This window comes from Uranotaenia lowii, chromosome 3 (genome assembly GCF_029784155.1).
Source record: "Uranotaenia lowii strain MFRU-FL chromosome 3, ASM2978415v1, whole genome shotgun sequence".
NCBI classification, from domain to species: Eukaryota; Metazoa; Arthropoda; class Insecta; order Diptera; family Culicidae; genus Uranotaenia; species Uranotaenia lowii.
The window spans coordinates 122,787,747-122,815,134 of NC_073693.1; the positions used below are offsets into that span (position 1 = coordinate 122,787,747).

A 27,388-nucleotide genomic window follows, 5' to 3' on the forward strand; every position below is an offset into this window, starting at 1 on the left:
GAAATACTTCATATTAAAATATAATTTTTTTTTCTAATTCTGAAAAAAATGTGGCAATTGTGGTTTGGTTGAACAAAACAAATAAAAGAACACCTAAACTTTGAAAGTTTCTAATCGCTCTTCTTAACCATTCCCAGGTCGATACAGCCCGGTGAGGCGCGCATCGGAAGGCTCCAAGATTAACACACAATTCCAGGGACCATTCCATGAGTGTCAGCAGCTGCAGAAGGGACTCAACGCTGGCACTCAGCAACGAAACCTACTCATAACGCCCAGCCCGCCCCTAGCGGACAATTCGGTCAGCCTGCCCGGCTCGCCGATGCACTGTAAACCATTCGCCGAAGACAGATCTCAGCAGGACATTACACTGCCCCAGGATTTGATATTATCGCTGATGCCGGGGCTGGAGAAGTTGGTGCTCGAAAAGCGCCTCCAGATCGAGACCGCTAAACACATCATCAATACGCGAACTGTGCCATATGAAGTACGCCAGCAGTTGGGTTTGTTTGCGCAATCCATCAATCCAGACCTGGGCTATGCCCTGCAGCAGCAACAGCTGCAGCACAGCCAGAGCGTATCGCCTCTCACGGCACGGCCTGCGACACTTCAGCCCGGCAGTATCATGGGTAGCAGTATAGGTTCTCCTAATTATGGCTATTACGGAGGACTGCCTTACTCTCCACTTGCGGCGCCAGGAATCTTTCCGGGACTCAACTTTCCTGGCAGCAACGGCAACAGTGGATGTCCCTCTCCAGTATACTACAGCGAGTGCCCTTCACCGGTGATTGCTGGACCATCCGGAACGTCCGGAGGTGGAGCTTCGCCACTACACCAAATCACTCGAGGTATTAGTAGTATGAACACTGGAGGTAGCACGACTTCAGCTGCAGGTGGGTCGATTACCCGAGGAACTTCTGCAGCGTTCCCGGTATCTTGCAATGAACCGTTAGATTTAAGTATGGACGTCGTTAATAGCGTAGAGTTAGATTTCTCTAGAAGCAACTATGCAATGAATCCGAGCAGTACTATAGCACACAACTATTTCGATATGAAAAACTTTAGCCTTGTGCCACCACAACAAATGCAAATGCGATTAGTTGCGACGCCTCCGACATCGCCGAATCTTTGTATTATACAAGAAGAAAATCCTAATGCTGCCCCTTTTCAGGGTGGTGTACCTTATAAGAGTCAATCGGCCGGTGGATCGCCGGAAGATTTAAGTTTTCAGCATACTCATCCGCAGATTTGCCTGACGGATGTTCAGGGAAGTGAGATTACCTTGGTGGCCCTGTCGGATTCTAGTCACGACAGTGACGATTCGCTGAACTGTCAAAATTCGGGGTTGGGATTTCAGGGCCTCCTGATTTCGGAACCCTCCAGCGACATGCCATCGATCACCCGTGGCGTCGGTAGAAAAGCTAGTCTCGATACGGAGAACAACTCGACTTCAACGTCGACAAAGCTTGACACCGACACCAGTGATTCGTACGCTCGTCGCGGCAGTGACAAGTCGCTAGGGTTTAGCGATGATAGTCTCAGTAACGATTCGAACCACTCAAATTTGTCCCCTAGTCAGGAACCGTCCGCGAGTTCCGGATTCAAGAGTTGCGATTCCCACTCGGAGCAGGATGCTCGGCTTAGCCCTGATTCGTTGTGCGATACGAAAACGCTAACGGATGAGTGCTACGAGCTGCCTTTGCCGCAGGAATGCTCCACTCTTGATTCATCTCGAATACTGGAAATGGTGAAGCGGCGCATCGACTCCAAGATGCCTCCGATGGGTTGCGTCTTTAACGCATCGAAGGTGGGCGAATTCGATGGCAGCCAGCACAGTGGTCGGACGGAGATGGACAGTTCTGCCATGCTGACGGATAACAGCTCCAATCTAAGCCTGGAGTATTCGGGTGGGCTGCAGATCGAGCTGCAGGTCGTCGAAGGTCGCATGAAAGACAGTCCACAGGGTGGCAAGGGTATCAAGCTGCGCCGGATTTCTGGGGATCAGAATGAGTATGGCAAACTGTGCCAGCAGTTGATAACTTCGCTTACCGTTTGAAGGTTACAAGCACGTGGTAAAACGTATTGAAGTTAACTTTACTAGATGTAAGCAATATTGAAATTACTGAGCGAGCACCCTCTTTGTGCGGATTATTATCTGTTTTTATGGGTCACATCTGGTGAGCCGTTCCAGTTTATTCGGTAGGCTGCTGTTTACTCCAGTAAAAATTTCGATTCTACCTTGCTTTTCTAACACTCTGAGATAACATTCGGAACTACACAAAAACATTGTATTTTACAGTTAACACTGCTTGGGTCCCAAGGCAGGACTAAACTAACCTTTGAAATGAGTATTGAAACCAGTATTCAAGATATATTTTTGAAAACGGAAATCGTTATTGAACTCAAATTTCGAATTCTAAGGTATTATTATGATGACTTCTTTTTAAAAGAAAGTACTCGAAGTCTGCTTATATCATTATGAACAGTTTGTTAAAGCAACCTATTGAATAAACTGAAATCGCTCATGGTGAAGAAGTAAATAAAAAATCTGTTAACCTTGAGAGCCTGTTAAAGTGAAAAAATGAATTCAAAATTCGTTGATTTTTCCCCTGTTTGCAAATGTAGGATGGAACAACAAGTATTGGTCTATTTTGTTCGATAAACTTAATGAAACATCAAATTACTTTTTCTCAAATACTAACTCATTTCCTTTTTGAAACTTTTGATTTGGTTTGAAACAGAATTTGGATTAAGTTTAAACGTTTCAACAAACATTTTGAGGAGACTTGACACTACCCAAGGTAGAATCATCATACGCAGGAAACCATCGAACTTACGTTTAGACCAAATGGTATGCGATAGAAATTGTAGTTTTATTTGCTGTCATATTTTCAAACAGGGTTATCGGAAGCTGAGGGCATCAAACGAGTTTTGTTGAAAAATTAGGACGAGCAAATAACCGTAATGTTGAGATATCAACATAGGCTCACTGTTAAGCCCTTTGTGGAAAAAATGACGTGTGCCCTTGTCCGACACCTTAAAAAATCAGAACACCTCTCCCCTTTCGAAAGAATGATCTAAAGATTCGCCCGGTAATAGTCATAATACGCTGAAAATCGTTTGGGTCTACGTTCAAACCAAAAGTTATGCGCTTGAAGTCTAAATGCCCGGGAAACGTCGAAAACAACAGTTTTTTCTTAAAAGTATGTCTATTCTGAGTTTGATGGAAACCCATACACTTTTTAAGACATGGTTTTCAATTTTGTTTATAATAAGTGCAGTGTTGTCAAATTGTTCAGTTAAAATATTAATGCCTTGTTTAAACTGTAAAACCCACAAGTCAGAAGTCAGAATGCGTACCCCTAACAAAGAAAACGGCGTTCGTTCACGTTGAACAAAATCAAAAATCTCAGACACAACATTTAATATTCTTAAGAAGAATTTGAATTCATTATTTTACTAACCACAGGCTTTCTTCGGTCAGCTTAAAATCACTCCAACTTTAAAAAAAATCGCAAAACCCCGATGATTTCTTGAGTGTGGTGTGTTGTCTTTCGGAGCTCTAGGGAAACTACTTAGGCAAAACTATATAGATTTCAATGTGTTCAATAGTAACGCGCACGTATTTTCAGTACACATCTTCAAGTTCTTTATTCAGCAAGTCGAGCGGGTTTGGGGAAACCCTAGGGGAAGAAAAACAAAACAAAACGTCGGTCGTCGAAAATAACCGTAGATGTGTCTAACTAGTTAGAAAACGAATCCAAGGGAGCGAAATCGTTAATTGAGTAACAGTAGCGCTCTTCTAAATAGATAAAAATATATACTGAAGTAATGAGTTTGCCATGTTGATACTTTGAGTTGAGTAAATGTTTTTGGTTTATCGAGAACATTGTGTGATCTTGAGATGTAATCTCAATTACAGAAAGCTTACGTTGGAGGAAGGGAGCGATTGTTTTTTTTTACTCCTTTTCGTTATTCAAAACGATATAATATATCAGTTTATATTTTATTTTTAAAATTCAATCGCAATAAGAAGCTCAAAAGCGGTTATTGTTTAGAATACATTATGAGAAACCGGAGGAGTCCACCAGGGAACATCGTTATTTCAACCAAACGCGTGAATCAAAAGGATAAAAAAAAACCTTTCTCTAGTGCAATTAATTCGATCAAACAAAAATTAACATTCCAAATGTGTCATTGTGAAGAAGTGTAAGAACAAACGAAATTCTCGAAATTTGATTTCGGTTGTGTAAAATATAAACACTCGTCAAATCCTTCCTGTTGTAAATGATTCCATTAATGTCTTTTTGTACGTTATTGAATTCCATGTTCGTTCTCTCGTTTATTGCAAAAAAAAACACAAACACATTCCTAACAACGTGAATTTTGCCTATCCATTCGAAATGAAAACATTAAACCGTTTGGGTTCGTTACGAAGATTGAATCGGAAGTATTGTAACGTCTTGTGTTTGAGGTAGCATTGAAATATCGTTTTATATAAGACAGATAAATTTAAAAAAAGCACAAATTTTGTATAGCTAGTAAGCCAAATGAAGAAAGAAAAAAAAACAAAACCAAGAAAAGCTAGACGCTGAACTGATTAAGTAAATCGAAAGCCATACATGTCAATGCAAATACCTCCCCCGCACATTAGTCCAAACAGACCGGGTTCTCTGCAATTGTAAGAAATTAAAGAATACGCCAAAAACAAACCGTGCTCTTTTCGTGCTCCACACGCTTTGTACTCACATTTGGTTGGTATTCTAACTTCTTCGTTCATAGTTAAAGTGCAAATACCTTTCCGAGTTTTCGTTTGAAGAAAACCTTCAAACTCCATAGGGCTGGAAGTTTAATTGGACTATTTACGCAGACAGTACACGAACGGATTAGTTAAAGTAGTGAATGGCGACCGGAAACTACGATAAGAAAACAAGAAACAGCAAAACAAAACAAACAATGTTACTAACTTTACTATTTCTTACTAGCGTAATTAAATCACTATCAACTTATTGAGCAAAAACAACCCCCAGAACCAATGTTAGATTTGGTAAAAGTGGATGCAGAAGAAAAAATAGAAGAAAAAAAATAGTTGAATACCGATGGTGGACTGGTAGGATGGGTAAGGATGAGAAAAAATCAAACTTCATTGGAGATAAGGGAAGAGAAGAAAAAAAAAAACAAAATAAGTACATTGAAATAATATTTATCTATATCGTTGAATACAAGACAAAACAAAAGCAAAACTAAGCTATTTCGAAATCTTCAAGGCATGTAAATATTCTAGTGAGAAAAAAAATTATCATTAAAAAAGACTGCTGTGATTTTAACATAAATAAATTACTAAATGAATAATAAAGAAAATCGAGATTTTTGTTAACGGAACAATATCACACCTCTTCAATGCTCTTTCAACGGTAAACCTAATGTGGTTGCCACATGTACAGATTTATATAGAAAAGTACAGATTTTTGGACTCATTTTTGGTACAGATTCTGTACGTGCAGATGTTAGATTTTAAAACTTTGGTACGTGCGGCTTTAAATAAATCATGTAAGTGATACTGACTTAATGAAATATTTATAGTTTATTAGAACGATTGGTTTCAGAGACTATAAATGGTAAAAATATTCGAAATTGTATCTATTACAAACAATGGAGTTGTAAAACTGAAATAAAATTGTGTTAATTGCACTGAGTTTTCATATATCGTTGGTACAGATTTTTGTCAAAAAAGTACAGATGAAAAAGATTTTTTGCTCGAAAGTACAGATTTGGACGTGGTAACACTGTTAATGATCTGCGAGCCACATTTTTGCGGTTATGGCTTGTTTCGATTATAAAAAATACACCCACAGTGAAAAATTTTCAGCCAAAAAAGGTGCCCGATTCAAGCAAGGTAGTCACACTAGAAAAAAAATTGTCCACAACGGCTTTTTGATAAAATGACTAAGTGTGTTCTATTTCTTTAAGTGTAATGTTATACACTAAAAAAAATATTCACATGAACGCTACGTGAAAATGTACATAGATTTTTGACACCTTGAAGATCAGGTGAAATCTACGTTAATTTCTGGTAGCAAATGGAGCTTTCGTAGCAAACAGAATTCACGTAATTTCCATATGAGTTGTAGATAAATTCCACTTGAAGGGTAACGTAGATCGAATGTGAACAGAATTCGTTCTGCTACATGCATTTTTTTTTGTTTATTTCTGAAGTCTTTGACTATTGTCATACAGACTAATTGATTAAGATTAGCTTATAATTAAATTACATAGAAATTTTGTTAGGTGACGTCACAGCTTGCACATTTAAACTTAAATTTAGTAACATGATAGTCAAACAAGTGCGAAACATCATTGAAAACAAACACGGGTTGAAGTTCGAAACAAATAGAATTAAGCCTTTAAATCTACTTCAAAGTGCCTATAATGCGAAGCTGCTTTTGAATGCCCGTTGGAACTATTTAAAAGCATTCAAATTTACTAAAAGAAGTATAACAGAGATTTTGTACGAACTATTGAGCTGTGCAATAACACTTGCAACCTTTTGATACACGCAAAAAAAAATATAAATTATTTCTACGGGATTTTTCACGTAAATTAACATTTTGTTGCATCCTATCGATTCGACGAGAGTCTTTTAGTATCCACAGTGTAACAAGGACGCCCCTGGTAGTTCCTACTTTACTTCCACATATCTGACAAATGAATTTCACGTAAAGTCTAAGTGAATAATTAAAATCCGTTTAATGCATTTGTGTCAAGCGTGTGCATGGTTGTATCACGCAAAATAATTTGAAAATTAATTCTACGGTACTATTCACGTAGACTGAGCTTTTGATGCATCCCATCGATTCCAAGTGAATCCGGAGTAACTAATTTTTTTCCTCATGAATTTCACGTAAAGTCTAAGGGAATGGCTTCTGAAAACAATTGATTTACGATGTTTTTAACGACTGTTACTTGAATTTAAGGTTTACGATGTTTTTAACGACTGTTACTTGAATTTAAGGTGATTTTTCGGCTTTCAGTCTCTTCAAATAGCCAACACGACTATTTATTTAACGTTCCAACGTTTCAATCCATATAGGATTGTCATCAGGGACTGTAAAGTTTATTGTGTCTTAACAAAATTTCAAAAAATCTTCACAACATTAACTGATTCTTACCTAAAATGTGTCGTACACGCAGCGAAAAGATTTTTTATTTCAAAGGAAAGTGCCGCAAAAACAAAGGATTTTTTCCTTTGATTTTGGGATAAATAAAAATTCCTTTGATTCAAAGGCATTTTGCTTTGTTTCAAAGAATTTTTCTTTTGAAAAATCTTTGAATCAAAAAATTAATGCTTTGAAACAAAAAACAGTTCCATTTGATGCAAAGTTGTTCTCGTTTGCTACAATGTAATTTAGATTTAGATTTAAAAGGATTGGTTCATTGAACAATTTTCCTTTTATTCCAATTGGAAGAAATATTTTCTGTTGTCCCGAAGTTCCTATTAGGAATTTTGAATAATAAAAAGAAAGAATTTACATTTTAAATTCATTTTTATTCACAAAATTAACACTAACACTGGTTCACTATAATTTTGGTCCAAATTTTGGCCTGAAGGCATTCTTGTTGGGCCGCTCAATAGACTTCCGGAAGCAGCTCCGGTTGCTAGCTTTAGTGGTCATCCAACTGGTCATTACCGCTGAAGATCGGGCCGAAGATAATCAGACCGCTGGATTTGGGGCGGAATCTGCCGTGGTCCTGTAATGCAAGAGTTTTTATAAAATCTTAAACATTCACTTTTTGATAAATGGATTAACACACACTTACCATTCTTCATCCTGAATCCTCCTAAAGCTATCTCTGATTCACTAGTTTTGATTTTCAACACAACCGGACAAACTTCATTCGAAATTCGGTTCTTGCTCAATCCAAAATATCTTCTAAGTTTAAAATTTTAATTTAAAGAAATTATTCCTTTCTGTTGAAAACAATTTTCTTTGGTTGAAAGAAAATTTACTTTGTTTTTAACGAAATGTGCAATTGAACAAATTTCTTTTGAATCAAAGAATTTGTTTAAAATCAAAGTCCAAAATTATTCAGTTCAAAAAATTAATTCTTTCTTTCAAAAATTATTCATTTGAATCAGAACGATAATTCATTGATTCAAAGAAAACAGGAGTTTGATTCAAAAAACTGAATGTTTTGAATCAAAGTCAGTTTTGTTTTGTATCAAAATCCAAGTTTTCTCTGCGTGTATTTCTTGTCAAGTTTGATTCGGCTGATCGGGTAAAGCTGTCATTTGTGTCTGTTACAATATTTTGGGATCAATTTGTGATTCTAGTGTTTTGTAGTGCTCTTTGACTCACTGTGTAAAAATCCTTACTTCCTCCGATTTTCTGGATTAAATTTCCGCAGCAATTGAGGAATTTTCTCAAACGTTTGATTGTAAATTCTTATAAGAAAAGAACTGGCAACAATCAGCTTGTTGAGCTTTGTTTGAGTTGTAAACATCGGGTTGGACGTTTTTTTCGTAATTCTGTTTTTTTTTTTTTGGAATCTTATCAATGAACTGATGCTGAAATTTTCACGCCCGTGTAGATCGAAAGAAAAGGGTAAGCCAAATGGTAAATGGTGGTTATTTATCATTTCTAAATTCTTAAAGTAATTGTGATGCTCGTATATTCCATGTTGTTGTAACGTTCATAGGATTGATCAACTGGCAACACCTCTCACCAGAATACCCCCGCCAGGAGCACACGTAGGAGATAAGCATCCCAGAACCTAAGCTTAGCGCTGGTAATCAGGCGATTCCTCCGGACCAGGCCAGAACCGCATGTTGGCGATCCTGCCAGGAGGGCTGGCCGATAATTATGATTATATATCAAGAAATATTTCCGTGAGAATCGCCTGACCGTCAACTGGCGAAAAACAATGAATCAGTGAAATTTGAAGAACATGGCGGCTGTCGGAAGCCGGTTTGAGATTAGCGAGCGGGCAAAAGCTACCTCTATGTAAGTATCAAAAAACCTCTCCCTGGAAAAGAGTTCAGAGAATTAGTCCGGAAATATAATAGCGTGTCTCGAAGTCTACTGATTACCTCTCCGACACCTTACCAATAGGCCAAATCGACAGACGAAACAAGTCAAGCTTTAGCTCTATTATTCAGTTGAGTTCATCGAGTTGAATTCGCTGCTAGATTCCCCGGCAGAAAATGCTCATTATGCCTTCATTGAAAGTGCTCTGTTCGCCTTTAGTGAACAAATTAAAGTAAAAACGTGTTTTAAAATTGATTAAAGTGAAAAATCAAAAATTTTATGATGTTGAAAATTGAGAAACAATGTGTAAATCATGTTGCAGTGCGTTCATTTCAGATCAAGATGATTTAAAGGTCATAAAAGCTTATTTGGTGGTGCTCAAAAATTATAATATTTTCGTCATTTGAGAACCTAGCTGGTTATTATTTAATATTTCTGTAAAGATGAGAAGGATATTTCTTTTTTGGTGAAAAATTAATACTATGGATAGTACGCAACAAATCCTTATGAAAATTTGTTTAAGAAAATACGTACTTAAAAAAGGAGTGCTCATTATGCCCTCATCTCCCCTATTCTGTATTTATTATCAGAGATTGGTTGATTTGGCTCAATTACCTTCGCTCAGCATCGTTTTGATAGTTGACTCACTCAGCAGCCCTTTCGGACACCTTTCAAAGCACACGTTTATTTGCGAGAAAAATCACTCGCGTATGACCAAAAAGCCCAAACTACCCCGCACAAGCAACAAAACATCACAGAAAACAAAGCAGACCTAATAACACCGTCTTTCCGTATTCTCTGCACTCCATTTATTTTGATTTCTTCACATCCGGGTGAACTTTTTCCGACCATAACACCCGTCTCGGTCACTTCCAATCCGTAACACAGCACTACAAAACACGACCTTTCCGTTAAATGAAAAACAAAACACCAACAGGAACCGAAAGAAGGGGTGCCATTTTTAATTGAAATCTTTTCAAAACTAAACTTTTTCACTTTGGAATTCTTAGTTTGCAAATATGTTTAATTATACCACCAAGCACTGGATCTGCAACGCGCCTATATACTTTGGTGAGCTTAGTGATCTCATTTTGGAAATAAAAAAAAGAGTAGATCCTTATCTCAAGGATTGAAATGCGCATTTATTTTCAAAACACACTGCCGGATGTGTTGAAATTTGAACTCTCTTGTACAGCGCTAGCGCTATCTCTCAGAAATATTTGGAAGCTAACATCTGAAACCCCCACGCGCCAGGCGCCAATGTTTAAAAATGTAAACAGAAAGTGGCGAGTGCACGGTGCTGTAAAAGTATTGGTGTGCTATTAAAGATCCATAGATGACGTACTTTTTGGTGAGATGTTTTTTCCTGTGAATGATTCTTGCCGTTTGAACGAATGACCCAAATGGAACAGCGTAATCTACGACAACACCCTTTTCGATTTGTGTCTGTTTTCTCATTTATCTTTACACACGGCTAAATACGGGTTAGTTGTTTGGTGCACGGAATAATTTCTGCGACAAGTAATCGACAGCAAAGCAGAGATATGGTTCTGCAGCTAAACATCAAACTGCAACAGAAATCATGTGAATGTGTGGATTGATAAAATTACATGGATGGTGGCACCATAAAATGTATTGAATTACCCGCAGAAAACAGTGTACAAAAGAATAATATCAAGTGTGACGTTTCATCATAATCATTCCGTGTAAAGAAGTTCGAAACTCGAATCAGGCAAAATGCTGACACCAGCAGCATAAACCTCCAGCCAGTGCTCCGAAGTGAGTCATGTTTGTTTGCAGCTCAAATCCAGGCCACGATTTGCAATATTCTTCCTAGCTAGTTGCATATTCTTTGTCCTTTACACACCTTTCTCCGTTCGAAGGGTTTTTTTTACTGCCAGCAGCCCATTCACTGGAATCGATCGCAGGAACTATCAGCTGGAGCAGGTAGCAAGAAGAAAACGGAACAGAAAGTAGGTTGGCATCGGTTTTGATGCGACCATTCCGCAGTGGTAGGAGAATCATGAGCACTTCCAATTATCCGAACGCTCCGCTCGGAATCCGGCTGGCAGCCGCCCTAGGGAGTAAACTCTTCCCGAGATGGCAGATCAATCGGTTGCTCTGGTAAGTTGAATCAAAGTTTTGAGATTTTTTTCTTAATAACTAAAACCAGGAAATCAATACATAAACAGCTAGAAAAGGTCATTAAATTCTGATTTTGTTATTTTTATGGTATCAAACCCAAACCGGAGAAAGAGTCAATAAACTTGTGATGTTTTTTTTTATATCGTGGATATTGGTGTGGTTGTCAGCATTAGCCGCATAAGCATCACCAACTCTTTCCTCGGTTGCTGATAACACGTCGTCTATTTTGTGGAACGTGATGGCACAAACCAGATGAGCTGATGGTGCTGCCTTGACATTGAGATTACTTATGATGCATTGTATTTGGAAGTAAACTGCTTGCTAGACAGACCTTGAAGGGCATAGAACGTTTGTGGAGAAAATTGATGATATCATTTCAAAAAGCTTTAGGCTGCTGAGGTCGATTCGTCGTAAGTTGAACTAATGACGCTTCAAACGTGTCAGTTTTCGCTTTTGATGTAGCGTACAAAATTTCGTACGAAAATTCCCTTATCGATTAAATTTTGCTTACTGTTGACGGAGTGCAATTTTTAATTCATTTTTTTTTTAATTTATAATAAACCATGGCTTCTGAACAAAAAAGTTAACTGTAACATGTCACTACAATCTGTATCTTATAGATGAGATTTAGTACAAGTTGAGCATTACCGTTGCATAAACGTAGGCGTAAAAAGAAGCCATGAAATTATGTTTATATAGCTTATAGTTTATCAAGCGCCTTTGTTTATGCAGTGATTATATGTTTGAACCGTTTAAGATTTATTTAATTTATTAACAAATACAATATATAAACTAGAGTGTCTCAAATGATCCGACTTTTAAAAAGTGTATGCGCTGCAGGCTGAAATTAATCCTATACCTAGTGCAGCCGACAATTGAGTAAAATCATCATTCTAGAGAGCCATTGTGTGTTTTTGATTGTTTGAAAACTTCAACAAGATGCTTCAAATTTTCAAAAAATTTTATCGAACATCGCATTCTTTGAAATTTGAAAGCATAACTTCGAAACTTTCATCCATCTAACATCCATGAACATCCAACAACATCCATCTAATCATATTTTTTAATGATTTTAGCTAGTAGTATTTGTTGCAGTATTTTTCACCCATAAATGTTTGCAGCACCCTCATGCTTTTTCTTTAAAAACATTTTTGATTTAAAAAATATAAAATTTAATTCGAACAAAGCCAAAATTACTGCAATTTTTGTTTCATGCGTTACGACATCACAAATACATAAAAAACTATATACTTTCAAAGATTTTTCATTAAAAATAAGTTTGTAGCAACTTAGCCCTTTTTCTTAGTTGGGTGAGAATCGCATGTTTATGTAAAAATTCGAAATAACTGGTGGAACCTATATTTTTTCTAACGACGTCAATTTCATGTGCAATCAACTTTAAAACTTTTTATGTACGAACGGGTTTATCTGGATTATCTGTGGAAATTAAGTTTTTAAAGGCCATTGAAGTTGAAAAGTGTTGCATGATGCACCAGATGCACCAGACGGTATATCTGTTTTAAAGACATACATCGTCTAAGCCGATTTAGGCAGACAGAATTAATTACGTGGAAAACTTAAGATTAACATTTAACACCCAGTACCGAGATGGGAATCGAACTCATGCCATCAGCCACCAGCGATTACCGTCTTATCACGCTTACCACTCGACCACCGAGACGTATCTCACAACGTACCTTGAGTTCTGTTTGCTTCAAACACTTTAACTTGATTGGTCGCAAGTTGAAATCGGAAGTAAAACTTCTTTCTATCGGTAATAGCACTAGTAGCTTGTACTAGCGAACTCGCAACACTATTTTTTGTCACCTAGAAGTGAAACTCTTTCAATTGAACGGTCGAAAGTTGAAATCGGAGCTAATCTGATTTCTCGCAGCTTGTACTAGCGAACTCGTTGAAATGTCCACTAAACACATGTTTTTAATACTTTAAGCTTTGACTATTATATTAAAGTGGGATTTTCTAAATATTTCAAGGAAGACACAAAACACGTCTAGTATCGGTGATAGCCAGAATCAAAAGAGACTGGTTCGTTTATTATGAGCATTTTACAAGATTCGCCAGCGAAGTTGAATTTCACTCTTACGACTAAGTTCCCAGATTGGGATTTGATCTACTGATCGAAAGTTGCAACTAACCGAACACTACAACTCCTCCATCCTTTAGTAATGACAATCTATCGTAGCAAAAATAGGTTAATATGATCTCAAAGAGAAAACGAAAACCCGTGCTTCACAATTTTTCGAACGTATTTTTTTAATACATAAATATGAATTGATTCTCGATACCTTTATACATTTACAAAACAAAAATTAATATGACACCTCAGCTTTGTTTTTTTTATAATACTGATTTCACATTTACAAAGATCATTATCCTTCCCTGAAAGAAGAATGGATCGGCTTCCTAGTCGTAAAATCCTGCATGGGGTTAGGTTTCCTTTCCTTCATCTTCAGTACTCCGCTTCGACGATACGATGGGCAAAAAAAACTCATCATGAAAAATTTGGAAAATCCCAATTTTCAGAGAGAACCATCCAAAACTCCAAACGACGTCCCAAAACGAACGTCAAAATCATCCGGTGCTCATGCCTTGCTTGTATTTTATTTTACGTTCAAGCCAAAAACATGTCAGGTTAGAAGAATATCCTCATCCCTATTTTCTTTTTAAAAATTCGGATGAATGACTTCTCACTCAAGTATCTTGTCTTTCTGTTTTGGCAAACACTCTTATAGAAATACATTTTTCAAATTTCAGCTTTTTTTCAAAAGAAGATGTTCAAAGATTTTTCCTTCAACTCATATAAAATCGTTAATTCAATTATAACAAACTGAACTAATATTGTATAAGTTATGGAAGGAAAAGCATCAGTCAACTTTTAAACGCAGTCAGTTCTAAACCAATGATTGAATATTTTATTATTCAATAAAAAAAAGGCAAAGTGTAAAGGTGTTTCTGCCATTCTCATTCAAACAATCAAAAATGAGTTTTAACTGTTTTTTGGCAATTGTTTTGCAATCAAAGAAGAAAGTAGAAATATTTTATTTCAGGTTTAAACGGTATTCGTTAAAAAAGGCACGGATAAATAAACACAACTACAAAAGCAAACTTGATAAAAAATATACAAATGTAAAATACAATAAAAAAAAAACTTTCAAAAATTATCACATTGTTCAATAAAATAAGTTTTTTTTTTAAATTTGCTTAATTTCACAAAATACAACAAAAACATACCCTAAAAAACATCAAGGCCAGGGTCCAGAAAAAAATACGAAATATCCTGTTGGTTGAGCAAAGCATCATCTTCTGCTGCACCAAATGTCGTAACCGTGATCTTCCTCAGCAAAACAACATCATCTCCGGATACAATCTTCGGCTCCACACTGACCAGCGCAACAAGTTATACCCAGTAGAATCCAATGGCAAGATGTAAACTTTTTCACATAGCGTCGAAAAAACAACCAATATCTATTCTTTTTAATGTCTACTTTAGCGGGCACATTGAAAACAAGAAAACCGATCGGTGCTGATTTATCTTTCCACACAGAATCTCAACAAACTCACCACTGCACGAAGACGACGGCGTCTTCCAAAACGGACGCTCACTCTCACAAGTATCGCTCAACGACAGTGCACCCAGGAGATGTAGTCGAGTCGAAGCTAAATGGAGGGAGAATTCACCACTCGAGTAGAAGAGAAATAAAAATTAAAATAAAACGCTGAGAATATATACAAAATGGCCATAAACCAACCAACCAAACAAAAAAAATTAAACATGATTTCAACCACCAAAAAAATTTCCAAAAATAAAGGAAATTCATCTGGTGTCATGGCCAAACGATGCAAGTTCACTTAAAATGGTACTGTAAAAAGTAGTATGAAAAAAAACTTCTAATAAAAAGGCTTCAGCCACTATTAGCAGTTCAACTTCCAATACCAAAACCAACAGCACCAAAAATACTTACAATGCGGCGTTCAACAAAAATATTAAAAATATCTGAACTGCCGCTCCGGCTCCAACCAAAAAGATCCACTCCTCGTCGCCATTTGAAATGTCCACTAAACACATGTTTTTAATACTTTAAGCTTTGACTATTATATTAAAGTGGGATTTTCTAAATATTTCAAGGAAGACACAAAACACGTCTAGTATCGGTGATAGCCAGAATCAAAAGAGACTGGTTCGTTTATTATGAGCATTTTACAAGATTCGCCAGCGAAGTTGAATTTCACTCTTACGACTAAGTTCCCAGATTGGGATTTGATCTACTGATCGAAAGTTGCAACTAACCGAACACTACACTCGTGACACTATTTTTCGTCACCTACAAGTCAAACCCTTTCATTATAGGGGTCGCAAGTTGAAATCGGAGGTAAATTTATTTCTCGCGGTACTAACACTAGTAGCTTGTCTCAGGTCTAAAGTCTCATGTCTCAGGTCTAATGTTTCATGGCTCTTGTCTAATGCCTCAGGTCTCATGTCTTATGTCCCAGGTCTCAGGTCTTAGGTCTCAGGTCTCATGTCTCGTGTCTCAGATCTAAGGTCTTATATCTCAGGTCTCAAGTCTCAGGTCTTAGGTCTCAGATCTCAGGTCTCAGGTCTCATGTATCATGTTTTTAGCCTCAAAGCTAAGGTTTTCCCAACTTCAAAAAGATTCTAAGTGTTTTCCTTTGAAAAGGACTATTTTCTCTTTAAAACCGTGTTAATTTGCGAAAACCGTGTAAAAAAAATCGAGTTAATTCATGAAAACCGTGTAAAAAAACGTGTTAAAAAAACCTTGGTGGATTATTTAACCCCTAAATGTATGCAGCATCCTTATTTTAAGAAAAAATGTGAAAATTATTTTTACAGACCAAAAACTTACTGCAATTGGAGTTTTTATGCGTAGTGGTCTTTAAGGCATCGCAAATATATTAAAAACTATAAATTTTCATACGTGTTCATTCGATTTTTCATTAAAAAAAGAAGTTTTCTCAAGTTACCCCATTTCCCAATAAGGGCGCATGTTTTTAGAAAACTAAAAATAACTAAAGATACCAATAATTTTTCTAACTACGCCAATTTGATATCCCATCATCCTTAAAACTTTTGATGCATAAGGGGTAGGATCAACTGTGAACATAAGTTTTTAGAAGCCATTGAAGTTGAAAATTGTTGCATGTTGCCCCAGTTGATTATAGGTTACTGATAAAATTCGTCTCATCGAAGCAATCGATGAGATGAATAGCAACTCACGTATGATGTTTGTTTATAATGTTTAAACAATTAGTCATCGTAACCTTGGAAATGGTTTAGTATTTAAGTAGCGAAATATTAGAAATAAAGTATTCCAAGTTCTACCACCAGCTGGACAAGTCTCTCCTTTCCACTTCCCAAGTGCTGACAACACTTAATTTATCGCATTTGGAAGGGTTTTCCATTGTACCGATTGAAATGCATAGCCATCATTTGATTCCCTTTTGATTTGATCAAAAACGAAAAATTTTCAAGGCTTTTTGTGGTTCATATAAAAGTTTGAACTGTTTTTAGGGATATAAACTTTATTGTTCGAACAGATGGTTCATTTCATCATCATTTCCATTGAAAGGAAAAAAAAAGTTAATAAAAATGAGGAGGTTTTATGCCTTCAGGAGAATGGTCTTAAAAGGTGACCAACTCCCGGGGGCTTCTCCCTACTCAATCAAAAAAAAAAGGTCTGAAGCCATACCACAGCAATAACTTATATCGTGACAAATATACAGCTTGTGAAATGGCTTAGTTGGCAAGTCAGTTGCCTCCTGAGTCGGTTTCCGTGAGTTCGATTCCAAGAGTAAACATCGAACAGTGGAACCGGATAAGTTTTTCAATAACTAACCGCCAGCTGCAACGTTGATATAAAGTCGCAAATGACATAAAATGATATTCAAACGACTATAACCGACATTTTCTTAGGTGATGGAAAGAATTAGAGAAACATGAGCAGCTCATGTCAACGGCTCACCGGCAGGACTTGAACCTGCAATCTCCGCTTCAGTACAACGGCCGTTGTATCTTTTTCGAAAAATTCATGATATTTACGGCTTATGTTCTTTCGTTCTTTGATAGCTTATGTTTCTCTAATTCTTTCCATCACCTACGAAAATGTGATTATTTTCAGGTACAAAGATGTACCAGTACCATTTCATAACATCAGTATTGACTATAATCGAAACGAAAAAAATGTTGGAGATAACGGTGGAAAACTTAGCAATCTGGAAAATAGTAAACAACTGAAGTTATCATAGTAATTTATAAATTTATGAATGAAACTATGAAAGCTGCAGTTTCAACGTGGAGAGTCTCCTTGTGCGAGAAGACCTGTGGAATTTTGTTAAGAGTCCGGTTACCGAAGCGTGGAATCAAGGCGACCAAAAGACACGTGCTACAATTGCTTTTTTGGTCGGGCCGAGCCAGCGGAGGATTATCCAGAGGCAACAGAGCAACACATCGAGCGAAACTTGGGACGCCCTGGAGAGACAGTTCCGAACCTCGAGTGTTACGTCGGTTCTGACTATGTTGCGGAAGGTTATCAACATGCAGTACCATGAAGGTGAAGATTTGGGAGCCCATCTGAACCAAATGGAAGATTTGATCGAAAGAATCGCCAAGGCTGGGTATGAAATCCCTGCCAAAATATCGATGCTGATGGTCCTGCGGGGGTGCCGGAATCGTACGACAATCTGGGTCTGGCTTTGAGAAACAAGCCGGAAAACGAGTTGACAATCGAAATGGTCAAAATTCGATTACCGTTAGTATGCTACCAGGACATAGGAGGTGTGATTGTCCAGCAGTGAAAAAGGAATAGGAAGCGAAAAAGTTGCTAAGCAAACCGTTCAAAAGTGAATTCAAACCACGTGCACGTGGAAGTGCACGTACTGAAGAAAATTCGCGCATGAGAAATAGTTTGCGCTTGTGACTTATTCAACGAAATGAGCTGCGAAATCCTGGATCGTTGGTTCGGGTGCAACAAGTCACATGTGCGGCAATTTGGATTTTTTCGATGGCATTGGTGTTAGAGTGATGAAAACATGTCCGAAGTGAAGGCCAAGGGAATCGGTAAGTTGGTGCTGTGAGATGCTGAGGGAGGCAAGAACATTTTTACCCTATCCGGTTACCTGTACGTACCGGGCCTAGAATCGAATCTGGTTTCCGTAAGCAAGCTGACTGAAAAAGGTGCCGAAGTGGAGTTTTCCGGAAGTGAGTGTTTGATTTGGTGTAACAATGAATTGGTGGCAACTGGGTTCAAGTCTAAAGGGTTATATTACTTTGAAGAAATCCGAGTAGAAGTAGCAGCCAATGTACATACTGAAGGGTGCATGTTCGAGTGGCATATAAAACTTGGCCATCGTGATCCGGAAGCAATTCGACGATTGGTCAGGGAAAGTCTGGCGGATGGTATCGAAATTACTGACTGTCCCTGTGCAACCAATCAACCCTATGAATGCTGTTGGGAAGGCAAAATGGCACGGCTCCCTTTCCCCAGGGAATCTGGAAATTCATCGAATCGTGTGCTGGATCTGGTCCATTCCGGCCTCTGTGGTTACTTCATGACCATGATTGACGACTTCTCAAATATAGTGCAGTGTGTTTCCTACAAAGAAAATTTGAAGCAATAAATGTTATTAAGCACTACGTTAGTTCTGTTGAAATTCGTTTTGGGAGAAAACCGGTGGTGATCCGATCTGACCAGGGAGGTGAATACAAGTCATCAGAACTTTAACAATTCTTCTAAGAAGAAGGTATTACCCCGCAGTACACCACATCTTACACGCCGCAACAGAATGGGACAGCCGAGAAAAAAAATCGGAGCCTAGTGGAAATGACTCGTTGTTTGATGCTGAATCCGAAGCTGGGATATCTACTACTACTGGGTGGAGGTTGTAAATACAGCGAATTATTTACAAAACCTCTGACAACAAGGTCCATTTCGAAAACGCCGTACAATGTCTGGTTTGGGAAGGTTCCCAGGCTGGAGCACTTGCAGTTGTTTGGATGGAAGTCCTGCGTTTGTCCATGTTCCAGATCAAACCCGAAGCTAACTGGAACAAAAAGAAACGAAAATAATATTTGTAGGCTACTCCGATCAACACAAAGCCCATCGGTTCATCGATCCTGTGACTGATAAAATCGTTGTCAGTTGTGATGCTCGTTTCCTGAACAGTGGTTCCGGAATTGAGTTGGCTCAACCGTCGCAGATAGTGGAATTTTTCTCCCTAATTTCACTCAATCAAGAAAAAGAAACCGGAAATCCAGAATCTTTGCAGACCGTTTTTAGAGACTTTTGGCTGTTGTTTCTGAAAATTGTTATCATATGCTGCATTGAGTAAATTGAGTTTATGGAAGACTTATTTCCATAAACAAAATTTTGACATAAAAATAAAATCGAACAAAAATCGATTTATTTAATACTTATTGTTAAGGTGAAACAACTTTTATCGCCAGTTCAAAGTTCCCTCGCCTATATTTTCCCAAAAAAAATTCCATATCTCACCGTTAATTAGAAAACAGATTGAACTAGTGTCGCTATGCGACAACTGTTATCTACACGTGCGTTTAAAGTCATAAATTTAAAGCGTGATCATTACAAATCTTTGCTACTAAGAGCACCTGCAACGGTTCAGGCGTAAATATTGGTTTTAAGTATACCAGTTTTAGCAAAATTTGAAATTTCAGAATCGGCTAAAACACCCACTCCCCACCGGTGTAGGAGCAAATTTAAAACGGAAACACTTTCATTGCAGACACTCAATAATTGAGAAGGAAAAACCCATTTTATTAGAAAAATTGCATAAGTTTTGAGTTTCACGGTTAATTGTCTTAAAATGAATTCTACGAATATTCTTTTTGACAGAACAATGATTTAAACTATTCTACCAGGATTTCATTAATTTAAAAGCAAAAATGACTACACAACGAGGAAAAAAGTTCAATTGAAAAAATTCTTCAATTTATTCAATCAAATTTCTTTGAATCAATGGAATAAAATTTTGTTAAAATGAAATGAAAAAGCAATTTTTTTTTTCAAGTTATTGCTGGCATTGATAAGGAAACGAGAAATGTTTATCCTAAAGTCAAAGGAAATTTTCCTTTGATTTGTCGACATTTTTGTTTGACAAAAACTTGTTTCACTATTTGCAAATTTATGTATGGATACAGAAAAATATGCTGATATTGACGAAAACTCCGAGCAATCCATACGAAACTAAACTGCCCCTACTTTCGTAATAGTCCCATATGCAATAACAAGCAAGCGAGAAAATTAGCTTTTTCTGTTTTGGAATATATTTTGAAATTGTGACCACAACTTTCAGCATAAACGAAAAACATTAGATGGAATGTGTTCTAGGTTGTCATAATAAATCGTAACACCTGAAATTTTCAAAATTGGGTCATTGGTAAGGTCGGGAGCACCATTTTTTTCGTTATGGGACTGTGTTATGCGAGCATATTTCAAACCTTTTTTAAATCTACTCGCATAACAGTCCCATACAGAATATGTTTTTTTCACCAAGCTTCTTCCTAAGACTTAAATTTAATCATTTTTGAACCTTTCAATACAATTTTCATTAAAAGAAACATACTTTTGGAAAAAATATCGTGAATTCCGCATTTTGTAAGTTGAATCTTTTTACGATTTTTGATTACATCTGATAGTTTTTCGCTTAGGAAGACATTCCTTCCTTCTAACTGACCTGGCTTCGAAAACTAGGGTGTATAACTCGACATCGAGTGAGTGAAATCTTTTTTAAATGATTAAAAGCAATAAATCAAAGACTATTTCGCCGAAAGAAGCATTGAAAAGTAACCAAATTCGTGGTATTTCACACTACTATTATGCGGGACTATTATGCGGGTATTTTCCGTATGGGACAGTCACAAGTTGATATTTTTTTCGAAATTTCTAGAACAAAATCTCTTTTTTATTGTTTTATATTGAAGCCCTATGTTCAAAATGACGAACTGTCAGGTTAGATGAAAATTGACGAAAATTCATATGGGACTGTTATGCGAGTAGGGGCAGTAAAAATCTCTCAATATCTCAAATAATACAAAAATTATTGAACAAACAATAAACATTTATTTTACCTCATCGAAAAAGTATTAAAATTTTCTTTTCGTTTATTTTTTTCTAATTTTAGAACGCTGGCTGGATTAACTAATTCGTCGAGCCCTAATGAAAAGCTTCTTATTTATTTATAAAATCGAGAATAATGTGACATCTATTATTTATACTTGATATGGTTTTTATTAACATCTTTTCTCAATGTATCTTACGCATAGGGTGGTTGAAGCTAAAAAAAACATTCAAATAATATCTCAAAAAGAAATTATTATCACACCCAATGTTACCCAAACATGTGTGAAAGAAATCATTGTTGGCTAAAATTTTCTCACCGTGAACTAAATCGGTCTGTCGTATAATTTGAAATCCTGTTCCAAATTTGCATGAATTTGGAACAAAGGCGTATAACTGTTGGGAATTTTGAAATCGATAACTGTGCTAAAACAGCAATTTACGCCACCGGTGCCAGCCGGATTGTTTTAGCGTGGTCGAAAACCGTGTTTTGCATCTACCGTTGGGACAGCCCTAAGTAGTAGCAACTGCTGCAGCAATTCCACGAGGGCACGTTTCTATTGCTGACTAAGCGATTGAGCAGATGAAGCCTGAAAAGGAACTGAACTTTACACAGAGCTTAGTACTACTTATATTTGTTATCTATGTCTCTTTAGTTTGTCTTGTTTTTAGCAGTAAAAAACATAGAAGTTCTCTAAATTATAATTTGGTTTTATTAACCATTTTGAATTGATTTTTCCCCAGGTTCAAATGTTCGGTACTTACCTTCACCTACTTAGCGTACATGTGCTATCACATGACCCGGAAGCCGATCTCGGTCGTTAAATCGGTGCTGCATCGGAACTGCAGCGAGGTTCAGATTCCGCCGGAATTTATCCACAACGGCGGTGAACCACCGAACGATAGTACCTGGTGCGATTATCCGCCCTTCGATGGACCAGATTCGGCCGCCCTGCTGGGCAGTTTGGATTCGGCATTCCTGTTCAGCTATGCCATCGCTATGTTCTTCTCCGGTTTCATCGCCGAACGTGTATCGCTGAGGTACTTCCTGGCCCTGGGGATGTTGTTCTCCGGCATCTTCTGCTACCTGTTTGGGGTGGCCAAGGTGTACGATATCCATTCGATGTGGTATTTTGTGTTTGTGCAGGCCATGGCCGGCATGTTCCAAACGACTGGCTGGCCGGGAGTTGTGACCATTGTCGGTCGTTGGTTTGGCAAAGCCAAGCGGGGCTTAATCTTCGGTATCTGGAACAGTCACACATCGATTGGAAACATTTTGGGCTCCCTGATAGCGGCCCATTATGTCGAGAAGGACTGGTCGATGTCTTTCATAGTGCCCGGTTTCCTGATGGGGGTATTTGGGTTTGTGATGTTTCTATTTTTGGTGGACCGGCCGGAGATTGTCGATTGTCAGGAGAAGGTCGGCGATGTACGATCGGGCTATAGGCGTATCGACGATGAGCGGATTGCTGAAGCTGGCGGAAGCTCGGATAATGATGATCTCAACGGAACGAGCAGCGAACAGGTTTGTTTTAGTTTGTTACCTTTGTGCTCCTCACGTAATTCGAATTTCCTGCATGATTTAAAAAATTTACTAGTAGTTTCCATAGTTTTAGTTAAATTTTAGAACCAAAGATTTTGTGTACGTCAGGAGCACAAATGTTAAGTTAGCTTCGCTTTAGAATTGTTTGTTAATTTGCATGTTTTACGGAATTATTACTCATCACATCTAGGATAATCCCTCGCTAAGAAGTTTGCGTGGCAGCTATTCTAACGTTGTAAGTGCATGTTTGTTATTTTTAGACTTTGTTACCCGTAAATTACCCCTTCACTTCTGAATCTTCCCAATTTAAAAATATCGTTCTTCCTCATTCAGGAAATCAACGAACGGACTCCCATTTATGGCAGTATTAATCGTGCTCCGGCACCGGATGACGCCATCGGATTCGTGGGGGCGCTCAAGATTCCTGGTGTAGCCGAATTTTCTCTCTGCTTGTTTTTCTCCAAACTAGTGAGCTATACCTTTCTGTTCTGGCTGCCGCTCTACATTCAATCGTCAAGTAAGTTTATTGTTGTTAAAATCCTTATAGAAATTTGTGTTAAATTGTGTACTTTCTACTTGTAGCAACACTGGGAGCGGAACTTAGTGCCGATTTATCGATTCTGTTCGATATAGGGGGCATCGTTGGGGCGATTGCGGCCGGTCTAATCTCCGATTACACCGGAATGTCCGCTACGACCTGTACCGGAATGTTGGCGTTGGCGGCACCAGCGGTGAGTACCGGATGTGTTGATCTTTTCTCATCCCATTTTTTTCATAATTCATTTTATTATGTTGGCTTTTCATATTCTTTAGAAAATCATATCGGTCCTTTGCTCAAAACACTTAAACATAAGATCTTGGATTGCCATTTCTAATTCTTTACCTGATCATGAGGCTACTCTTGTTCTTGCGTCAACACTTTGGAGTATCAAATAGTCATTCGCAAACGAATCTCGCGCAAAAAATCGACTCTTTAAAAGACATAACGTTATCGATGATAGCCTAAATTAACTAAAAAGACTTAAAAGACTTCAAAGATTTAGAAGGCTAAAAAGAACTAGAAGACTGAAAAAAACTAGAAGACTAAAAAAACTAAAAATACTAAAAAGACTAAAAAAAAGACTAAAAAGACTTAAAATACTTAAAAAAAACTAGAACAACTAAAAAGACTAAAACGCCTAAAAATACTAAAATGACTAAAAATTAAAAGACTAGAATGCCAAAAAAAAAAGGACTGAAAAGACTAAAACGGCTAAAAAGACTAAAAAGACTAAACAGACTAAATAGACTCAAAGACTTAAAAGACAACAAAGACTAAAAAGACAAGAACGACTAAAAATACTCAAAAGACTAGATAGACTTGAAAGACTAAAAATACTAAAAAGGCTAAAAAAACTAAAATACTAAAAAACTTAAGACTAATTAGACTAAAAACTGAAAAGACTAAAAAGACTAAAAATACTAAAAATACTAAAAAGACTTAAAAGACTAAAAAGACTACAAAGATTAAAAACAAAAACGACTAAAAAGACTTGAATACTGAAAAGACTAAAAAGACTAGAAAGACTGAAAAGACTAAAAAGACTAAAAAGGCTAAAAAGACAAAAGACTAAAAGACAAAAAAGACTAAAAAAGACTAAAAAGACTAAAAAGACTAAAAAATACTAAAAAGACTTAAAAGACTAAAATGACTAAAAAGACTAAAACGACAAAAAAGACAAAAAAGACTTAAAAGACTACAACTACTAAAAAGACAAAAACGACTAAAATACTTAAAAGACTAAAAAGACTGAAAAGACTAAAAATACTAAAAAAATAAAACGACTATAAAGTCTAAAAAGACTAAAATACTTAAAAGACTTGAAAAACTTGAAAGACTAAAACGACTAAAAATACTCAAAAGACTAAAAAGACAAAAAAAAAAGACTAAAAAGGCTAAAAAGACTAAAAAGACTAAAAAGACTAAAAAAGACTAAAAAGACTAGAAAGACTGAAAAAATTATAAAGGCTAATACGACTAAAAAAAACTAAAAAGACTAAAAAAACTATAAAGACTAGAAAGACTAAAAAACTGGAAAGAATAAAAGACTAAAAAGCCTAAAATAACTAAAAATACTAAAATAACTAAAAAGACTTAAAAGAAAAGAAAAAAAATAGAAATAGAAATAGAATAAAAATATAGAAAAAAATAGAAAAACTCAAAAGCCTAAAAATACTAAAAAGACTAAAAAGATCAAATAGACTTAATAAACTAAAAAGAATTAAAAGACTTAAATGACTAAAATGACAAGAGAGACAAAAAAAAAAATAAAAAAATCTAAAAATATTAAATCTTTAATTTTAAGTCTCTCTAGTCTTTCTTGACTAAATGGACTCAGAAGACTATAAAGACTAAAAAGACTTAAAAACAGAAATCCAAAAAACGAAATATACAAAAATAATACAAAAAATGTCTTAGGTTATACAAAAAATACAATACAAAAAAGTATCAAAAACAAAATTTAAAAGATGGAAAGCAAAAATTCAAAAAGACATAAAGCAAACGGATTCGTAAATTACACGCAATCGCCTACATCATTTCTCACTAATCTACAGTGAGCGAAATAAGAATAGTACCACTATGTGTTTTGCTTGTTAAAATATAAATGATTGTAAATCACCAAAAAAATTTTCTACTATTTATTTTGAATTGTTTAACGGATAAATCAAGCATAAGTTTACTTTCTTTGGACGTAGCAATTGGCGTTGAGGACCAAAAATATAAAAAAGGGTGCGAAATAAGAATAGTACCACTTGTGTTTTTCAACAAAAACAAGTTTATTTCTAAACATTAACTGTGCAAAAGTTAATGATAATGCTTCTACGAATTATTTGAATAAATTATTGCATTTCGAGGAGTTTTCTAGAATTCCAAAGGTTTTCAAAGGTATTAAAGGGGGTTTAAAGAGATGCTCTTCTAGAACTAAGGAATTCGATATTTTAGCTGAACTTCTCTACCGGACAACGAGCTAAATTCTAAAATAAAAATCAATATTTTCGTTTTCTTTCAGCTTCTCGTATACCAACAATGGGGAGCCGTATCTCTGTCGTTCAACATATGTTTATTGTTTGTGGCTGGAGTCCTGGTGAATGGACCCTATGCTTTGATCACTACTTCCGTGAGTGCTGAATTAGGTAATTTTTAGAATAATCTCAGACGATTTCATAAATTTCCTCGTCCATTTCCAAAGCCCACTCTGGACTGCTTATTGATAAAGTCTTTAAGATAGTGAAACTAATTCTACCCTTTCCTAACTTACAGGACAGCACAGATCTTTGAACGGAAACTCGAAAGCCTTGGCTACTGTCACGGCTATAATCGATGGTACCGGTTCTATTGGTAAGTTGCATCAAGCTATTTTTTTTACCTTAAAAAGTCTCTAGACTTAAAAAATACTACCTTCCATCTAAGGTGCTGCCATTGGTCCGCTGCTTGCCGGCCTGGTGTCCTCGTCCGGCTGGGGACGAGTGTTCTATATGCTAATCGTGTCAGATATTCTCGCCTTGCTACTTTTGCTCCGGCTGGTGTCCAAGGAGCTGAAACGGCGCCGATCACGAACCCGAAACGTTCGAATAGAGTAAAAGTATCCCTCCTTCCTGCGCACGAGAGACCACGTTTTTGCCTCCCCAATAGCGTAGCTAGCTTGTAAGATAAAGTGAAAAATTATGTGATCACCCCGGACCTGGCGCGCGCGATAGACTTCTTTTTTTTTCTTTTCTCGTAACGGTTTTTAATTCTTGTTGACATTTTGCAGGATTATGTCGGTGGTGCACGTAAATTTGCGTATTCAATAAATTGATTTTTCTTTTATGCAGAAAATTTTTGATTTGTTGTGTTTATTTAAGTAGGACTAAAAGAAAATTGAAATGTACCTTTGGGTTAAGATGAATGGAGTTGGTGTTTTTTGTTCCTGTAGTGGAGAGCCCACTGCGACCTGCGAACTTTTCAACACTTCCCGGCAATGTTATTCAAACCGTGTGGAGCACATCTCTCAGATTTCCCCTTTTTTTCCCCTCGTTTTGACAGATTTAAGCTTTCGTCTCCTATGCTCTCAAGGCAAAAAAAGCTTAAATCTGAGGGAAAAAAGCTTAAAAACGAGATTCACGACCACTTACTTAAAAGATGTTGGTCACACGATACATAGACAAATCGTGTAACGTTGCAGGGATCTGCTTTTCAACAAGCAAAAAATGGGTGAATTTTCTTCTGTGTGCATGCAAGCTAAAGTTTGTTTACATGCTTAAAATGTGTTGTGTCTTTCATGTTTTCGGATTTGTTTTTTCATCTTCGCTATGGTTCGTATTGATCTCGAAACTAGAAAGAAAATTCTGCACACTTGGTGCACTGAAAAGATATTTACTTACAATTAAATCGCAAAACGGTTTAAGTACACCACACACGCGTGAAAAATATTATCGACAAATATGGCAACGAGTCGTCCTTGAAGGATCTGCCTAGATTCGTAAAAAATCTGGTTCCAGTCAGCCCCAATTGAATGCTAAAGTAAATAGTCACTCATATCAAA

At 36.8% G+C, this 27,388-nt stretch overlaps 3 protein-coding genes across 9 annotated transcripts in view; 2 read left to right on the plus strand and 1 right to left on the minus strand.

The window, feature by feature from the left end:
* The window catches only part of LOC129750686 (uncharacterized), a 45,385-nt gene extending 40,051 nt beyond the window's left edge, over positions 1-5,334 (plus strand). For all 5 annotated transcript variants that reach the window (XM_055745689.1, XM_055745691.1, XM_055745688.1 and 2 more), the window contains one exon: positions 138-5,334. In XM_055745689.1, coding sequence (XP_055601664.1) covers positions 138-2,053 — 1,916 coding nt within the window. In that variant the 3' untranslated portion in view covers positions 2,054-5,334. The remainder of the gene's footprint in view (positions 1-137) is intronic.
* The window catches only part of LOC129750689 (uncharacterized), a 136,436-nt gene extending 126,539 nt beyond the window's left edge, over positions 1-9,897 (minus strand). The window contains exon 1 of the mRNA XM_055745694.1: positions 9,639-9,897. Coding sequence (XP_055601669.1) covers positions 9,639-9,651 — 13 coding nt within the window. The 5' untranslated portion in view covers positions 9,652-9,897. The remainder of the gene's footprint in view (positions 1-9,638) is intronic.
* A 603-nt stretch (positions 9,898-10,500) lies between these two features.
* On the plus strand, positions 10,501-26,682 carry LOC129757168 (glucose-6-phosphate exchanger SLC37A2). Of its 3 annotated transcripts, XM_055754298.1 has the most exons (9): positions 10,501-10,802; positions 10,907-11,147; positions 22,025-22,805; positions 23,014-23,058; positions 23,157-23,340; positions 23,406-23,554; positions 25,874-25,997; positions 26,125-26,202; positions 26,275-26,682. In XM_055754298.1, exons 2-9 carry the CDS (start codon positions 11,017-11,019, stop codon positions 26,442-26,444), a joined length of 1,662 nt encoding a protein of 553 aa, XP_055610273.1. In that variant the 5' UTR covers positions 10,501-10,802; positions 10,907-11,016; the 3' UTR covers positions 26,445-26,682. The 3 variants fall into 3 exon arrangements, with proteins under 3 accessions (XP_055610273.1, XP_055610272.1, XP_055610274.1); XM_055754297.1 differs by having other exon boundaries at positions 10,501-11,147; XM_055754299.1 differs by lacking the exon at positions 23,014-23,058 and having other exon boundaries at positions 10,501-11,147.
* Positions 26,683-27,388: the final 706 nt, after the last annotated feature.

What these genes read in the sequence shown, in the direction of transcription:
- LOC129757168 (XM_055754297.1), top strand. Translation starts at nt 11,017, where the DNA reads ATGCGACCATTCCGCAGTGGTAGGAGAATCATGAGCACTTCCAATTAT. An exon ending in CAGATCAATCGGTTGCTCTG is followed by an intron (nt 11,148 to 22,024) that starts GTAAGTTGAATC and finishes ATTTTTCCCCAG; the next exon opens with GTTCAAATGTTCGGTACTTA. An exon ending in GTGGCAGCTATTCTAACGTT is followed by an intron (nt 23,059 to 23,156) that starts GTAAGTGCATGT and finishes TTCCTCATTCAG; the next exon opens with GAAATCAACGAACGGACTCC.